General features: G+C 44.0%; 1 protein-coding gene across 1 annotated transcript; it reads right to left on the reverse strand.

The window, feature by feature from the left end:
- Nucleotides 1-2,785: 2,785 nt before the first annotated feature.
- Nucleotides 2,786-4,368, reverse strand: LOC123186466 (protein FLOWERING LOCUS T-like). The gene is made up of 5 exons (XM_044598231.1): nucleotides 4,361-4,368; nucleotides 3,623-3,815; nucleotides 3,439-3,500; nucleotides 3,186-3,226; nucleotides 2,786-3,012 (listed from the first exon to the last, which is right to left on the reverse strand). Exons 1-5 carry the CDS (start codon nucleotides 4,366-4,368, stop codon nucleotides 2,786-2,788), a joined length of 531 nt encoding a protein of 176 aa, XP_044454166.1.
- Nucleotides 4,369-6,110: the final 1,742 nt, after the last annotated feature.

Consider the following 6,110-nt stretch of genomic DNA (forward strand, 5'->3'; position numbering starts at 1 on the left):
ATAGAACAATCCTTGAAGTAACGAGCCTTCAGCACCCTCATGACCAAAGAATTGGGCATCGTGAGGAGACACCACGCTTGTTTTGCTAACAGAGCTTGGTTGAAAGCTTCGGGTTGTCGGAACCCCAGACCACCCTCACGCTTGGAGGTACACATTTTGTCCCACGCAATCCAATGCACCTTCATCTCACCATTCCTCGCACCCCACCAGAATTTTGAGGAGATAGAAGTCAGATTCCAGCATATTTTCTTTGTGAGGTGGAAACAACTCATGGTGAGCGTAGGGGTAGCTTGGAGTCCGGATTTAACCAACACTTCCCTAGCCTTGTTTGACAAACCCTGTCCCTTCCATCCAGTAACCTTTCCCTTGGAACTCTCCATCACATATCTGAAAGCACCATCCTTTGATCTTCCCACTTGGGTAGGAAGACTGATATATCTCTCACTAAGTGCCTCGGATTGGATGCCAATATCAGTTTTCAACTGGTCTTTCACATCATTCTGACACCCCCTCCCAAAGAAGATAGAAGATTTCTGCAGATTCACCTTCTGCCCCGAAGCACGCTCATATTTTCGAAGGATCTCCTTGAGAGCAGCCATGTTATCTCGTGAGCCTTCCAAAAAGACAATGCTATCATCTGCAAAAAGAAGATGTGTGACATGGGGGCCAGTGCTCCCAAAAGTCACCCCTTTAATGATCCGGTCCTCCTAAGCTTTCTTCAATAAGGCAGAGAAGCCCTCAGCACAGAAAAGAAATAGGTAAGGGCTCAGTGGATCACCCTGTCGCAAACCTCGTGAAAGAAGAAAAGCTCTCGAAAAAACCCCATTAAGTTTGACACAAAAACATGCAGAAGAAACACAACGCATGATCACCTCAATCCATTGGGAAGCAAAGCCAAACTTTCTCAACGTTTGTTCTAAGAAAACCCATTCGATCCTATCATAAGCTTTCATCATATCTAACTTGACCGCACAAAGAGGCTTCTTTCTCTTCTTGGTTCTGATAGCATGCACACATTCATAAGCCACAAGCACATTATCAGTCATGAGACGGCCCGGCGCAGAGGCGCATTGTTCCTTCGAGATAAGAACCGGAAGGATGTGTTCTCCATTTTCCGAGGGAACAAGAGCATAACACATTGTTATTCATTTGCCAATAACAACATGTATATTATGATTATTAAATGTTTAAGCCATGCACCGAGTACAATTCGGGCACAAGTACGTACTACCGATCGAGATAGCAGAATTGCACATTAGTGTCTGGAGAAGCCATATATCTAGCTCACACATATTTATTGGTTTATTTGGCTCTACGTACGTACAAGCGCGCTCGCTCCATCCAAACGTACAGCCCGCCAGCTTGCTCAATTCATCATCTCCTCCTCCCACGATGACGACGACCATAGCGCCTCGTCCGACGACTCGGACGATCCTCCACCGGCCGCCGACAGCTACAGTTGCGACGGCGACCGGAAGGGGAAAGGGCCGGCGAGGAAGTGATGAAGATCCACTTTCTTCGGTTTAATTTCAAGTACTTAGATGTAGTTTAAAGTTGTCCGTCATTTGTGTGAACTCCGGCGGTCTCTTGAACATCCGTTCATAATCTTTTGATGAACGTATTGTGCTTGCCTATGTCTATTTGATGATTTAAGTAGTTTGATTGACGTTGCATGGTTTAGTATGGATATGGAAGATCGGATATGAGATACACGGATGTGGATGACGCGATTTGAGGAATCGCCGGCCAGCCCACGGACGCACCCGGACACGTCCGCGAGCGTTTGAGGGCCCGGATTTGCCTAATCTGGTTGTAGATGCTCTTATATAGTAGTGTGCTTCTCTTCTCCCTTGATGTAGTTGCTCCAAGTAGTGGGTGGTGTCTTTATTGTCCTTTGTGTAGCAGCTAGCTCCAGTCTGACGAGGTGAAGGAGGGTTTCAGCAGCCACCGCTCAATATTGATCTCCTTTTGTGTGGCGATGACCATTAGAGCCTAGATCTCCTTCACACAGTGGCACAGTTATAGGGGTGCCGTCGTAGGAAGATGAGATGAAGAAGGAAAAGTAGGCGATGTTGGGGGTTATTGATGAGAACATGGTCGAGTGAGGATGAGAATAGAGGAATGGATCACGGTTAGAGTTACAAAGAGTTACAACCATGTCGGAAGATACATGGGATTGAGCATACAATCATTAAAAGATCTAGTAAAGAGTTGTATGCATTGTGTAGCAAATCACATGAGCAACTTTCAAGGATCGTCTACACATCTACGATAATATAGCAGACACTTATGATCAACGGTTATTAGACCAACATAGATGGCTCTGGGTGGTAAGTGGTATCCTTCGGCTATACTTTTGCGATCGGGTGGTTTTTTTCCTCACCATCCAATAGTTATTAGTACTTTCACAATCAACTTGGCACACACTCACACCCCCGGTTTGGCGAGGTTCTCCTTTCCGAGGGAACAAGGGCATAACATATTGTTTCACAATATAAAAATATATATTAGAGAAAGCATTATTCATTTGCCAACAACAACACGTATATTATGATTATTAAATGTTTAAGCCATGCACCAAGTACACGGTATATTCCGGCACAAGTAGGTACTGCCGATCGAGATGGCCAGTATTACACAGTGTCACAGTATGTGTATCTGAAGCAGCTATATATCTAGCTTACTACATATATTTATTCCTTTATTTATATATTTAGTGTGACACGTTTGGATGGAGCGATCGCGCGCTTGTACGTACTACGTAGTGCCAGACAGCTTGCTCGATTCACCTGTACCTCCGGCCACCGCAGCTGCCCTCCCTCTGGCAGTTGAAGTAGGCGGCGGCCACCGGAGCACCGAGGCCGTAGCACTCGGCCAGGTCCCTGGTGATGAAGTTGGAGCGCCACCCTGGCGCGTAGATGGCCTGCCGCGCTGCCTGCCGGAACACGACGAATGCCACACGGTGGATCCCCGCCGTCGGCTGCGGCTTCTCGTACGCCACCACCTCGGTTCCTGCATGCAGGCATGCACACACGCAAAAAGTTTGATTAATGGTTCCCACTTGACTATCTGTTTTTCGCTAGGAAAGGCAGTTGGAGAGAATAATTGACATGGTACATGTACTCTGTAAATTAGCTTCTTTTTGCGGAATTAAATCGAAGCAATTAGCTTAATCCGATTCTTACCGCGGCTCACGTCACCTCCATCTGGTATGTCTGTCACCATCCTGAATGTAGTCAAGAAATTAAACCGAAGCAATTAGCTTAATCCGATATACCAGTATATATAGCAGTACTAGTAAATATATACATACACTAATGATTATATATTTTTCTCACGAAATGGTTAGCACACAAAGTGCAAGCATGGCATGCACGACGAAAAACAAAGGTACCTAGCTAAGGGTAAAGCTAGCTAAATCAGCCAGCATGCACGTACCAATGGAGGTACTCCCGTTGGGAAGGGTTAGTTGGGCTGGGTACATCAGGGTCGACCATCACCTGAAACATGGCACATGCATGTCAGTCATGCAACGCATATGCATGTTAAAACTAACGACGTGCATGCATGCGTGATTTCATGCAACCAAATGATGCATGCGTGGAGACGTATGGCCACTCACGAGCGTGTAGAGTGACCCGCGGCGTCCTGTGATCCGCACCGTCGGCTGGTTCTCCACCTGCGACGGCCTCAGCTCGGACCCGTTGGTGATCTCCCTGTTGCCGTACATCACCCTCAGCTGCGCCGCCATGTCGAAGTAGTCGACCACGTCGCCGACGATCCTCCCCACGATCAGCGGATCCCTCGACGCCATGCTCGACTTAACTAACCTTGCTTATGTTTAGGTTAGATGCTTGAGTTCTGCCTTACGTGGAAGCTTGGTGTGGTATATGCAGCGGCGTACGTACGAGAATTCACAAGAGTGCTCGTCCTCGCCTGCTCCCGTATTGTCTACCGTTCTTTTCTGATAGACCCGGCACCATTACGTCAGTGGGCCAGATATTGATTTACTATTGCACTGAGTTATTCAGCAGAGCCTCCGTAACGTCGTCCTGGCACAGGAGGCCAGCTCCGTCTTGTGCCAGCGGCCCTGTTCAAGCGCATGCTGCCTTCGCAAATACGTGAGCATTTTTCTCCAATGTTTGAACATGACGTGAGCACGCTGCCTTCGCAATATACCACGCGAATATCTTCAAGCTGGGGATTAGGCGAAGCAGCTCCGTCTTCTCGAATGACGTGAGCAAGACGTGAGCATGCTGCCATATGTCAGCATTTTTCTCGAATGCTTGAACATATTTTTTATTTGCGAACTTTTTTAAACTCGTGAACAATATTACAGTTGTGAAACTTTTTTCGATACTTGAACATTCTTTCTCGAATACGTGAACATATTTTTGCATTCCCGAACTTTTTTGAATTTGCCGCCAACATGTTTCAAATTGGTGAGCATTTTTTGTAGTGGTGAACATTTTCTTCAATCCGTGATTTTGTTTGAAGACGTTAACATTTTTTTATTTTGCAAAAAGTTTTTCAATATGTGAACATTTTATGAATTTAGGAGTATTTTTTGATTTTGCGCACGTACATTTATTGAATTCGTGAACATCTTATGAATTCACCATGAACATTTATGGAATTCATGAACGTTTTTCTAATTTTCTGTGAACATATTTCAAATTCTCAAATATTTTTGAATTCATGAACAAACATTTGAGTTCAGAACTTTTTCTGAATACAAGAACATTTTTTCCAGTATACTTGAACATATCTTGAATTAACAGATATTTTTAGAATCGCCACGAACTTATTTCGTATTCGCGGAGATTGTTTGAAACCAAGGACATTTTATGAATTCATTGCGAACATATTTCGAATTCGCATATAATTTTTTAATCTGCAAACAATGTTTGAGTTCATGAAAAAAATTGTGTGCATGAATTGTTTCTGAATTCTTGACGAATTCATTAACATTTCTGAATTCGTAAACTATATTCGAATTCACAAAAAAACTGAATACTTAAACATTTTTCTAGAATACTTGAACATATTTTGAATTCGCCAACGTTTCTTGAATTTGCCGTGAACACATTTCGTATTCGCAGACACTTTTTAAACCACGAACATTATTTGAATTCACCGCCAACATTTATCAAATTCACAAATGTTTTTGAATCAGCGAACAATATTTTTCAAATATGCGAACCTTTTTGAATTCATGAATAAATTTTCTGATTCGCAAACATTTTTATTAAACTATGAACATTTTTGGGAAATTCATGAACATTCTTTATTTGCACTAACTTTTTGAAAAGTATAAACACGTTTGCCATTATTTTTTGTTGCATGCGCGACCCAAACATTCGAACTATTGTTAAGATTGAATAACTGCCGTCGCGGCCCACGTGTAGATGGGGACCTCAGGCAAATCAATTTAAAGCATCTACAACAGAACTTTGCAAATCCGACCCCTCAAACGTCCGCGGACGCGAGCGGGCGCGTCCGTGAATAGTGACCGATCACACCTTAGATTAAGTCATTCTGCATCCGCCTCTCTCCCATTTAATCTCCTAAATCTAGCAAAAAAAAAATCCCACATACTACATGCTACGTACAACGACAGGCACATCAAGTGTGTCTTGGTGAAATGGACTTGCAACGACAGGCACATCATGTGTGTCTGGGCTGGCTCCTTGCACACCAGCAAGCCTGTCAATGAACTCAGTGTACAGGACTCCAACATCTTCATCAAGGTTTCCAAATATCTGATGCACAAGGTCGCTGCACTGAGCTCAGTGTTCATGGGACAACTTCAGGCTGCTGGTGTGTGATTTGTAGAAAAATGCAAAAATACAGTACACCATTTTTTGGACGAGATATTCACTTTGTGCATGGTGTACACGGAGATGTGCGGTCAAACTTTGTCAGTCAAGTTGTCGTCTCTGAAATCCATCCATTCAACGAAGAACACCTGAGTTTGTCAAGACCAGATGGAGTACATGTAGGGATAAAAAAACATGCATCAGCCAATGCCGTGCATGCACATAGATTCACCACATACGTGAAGGAAAAACTGGAATCCACCCTTGCATGCATGCATCAACACTGCTCCA

This window comes from Triticum aestivum, chromosome 2A (genome assembly GCF_018294505.1).
Source record: "Triticum aestivum cultivar Chinese Spring chromosome 2A, IWGSC CS RefSeq v2.1, whole genome shotgun sequence".
Classification (NCBI taxonomy): Eukaryota; Viridiplantae; Streptophyta; class Magnoliopsida; order Poales; family Poaceae; genus Triticum; species Triticum aestivum.

What these genes read in the sequence shown, in the direction of transcription:
- LOC123186466 (XM_044598231.1), bottom strand. An exon ending in CAACGGGAGTACCTCCATTG is followed by an intron (nt 3,227 to 3,438) that starts GTACGTGCATGC and finishes GACTACATTCAG; the next exon opens with GATGGTGACAGACATACCAG. An exon ending in TGGAGGTGACGTGAGCCGCG is followed by an intron (nt 3,013 to 3,185) that starts GTAAGAATCGGA and finishes GCCTGCATGCAG; the next exon opens with GAACCGAGGTGGTGGCGTAC.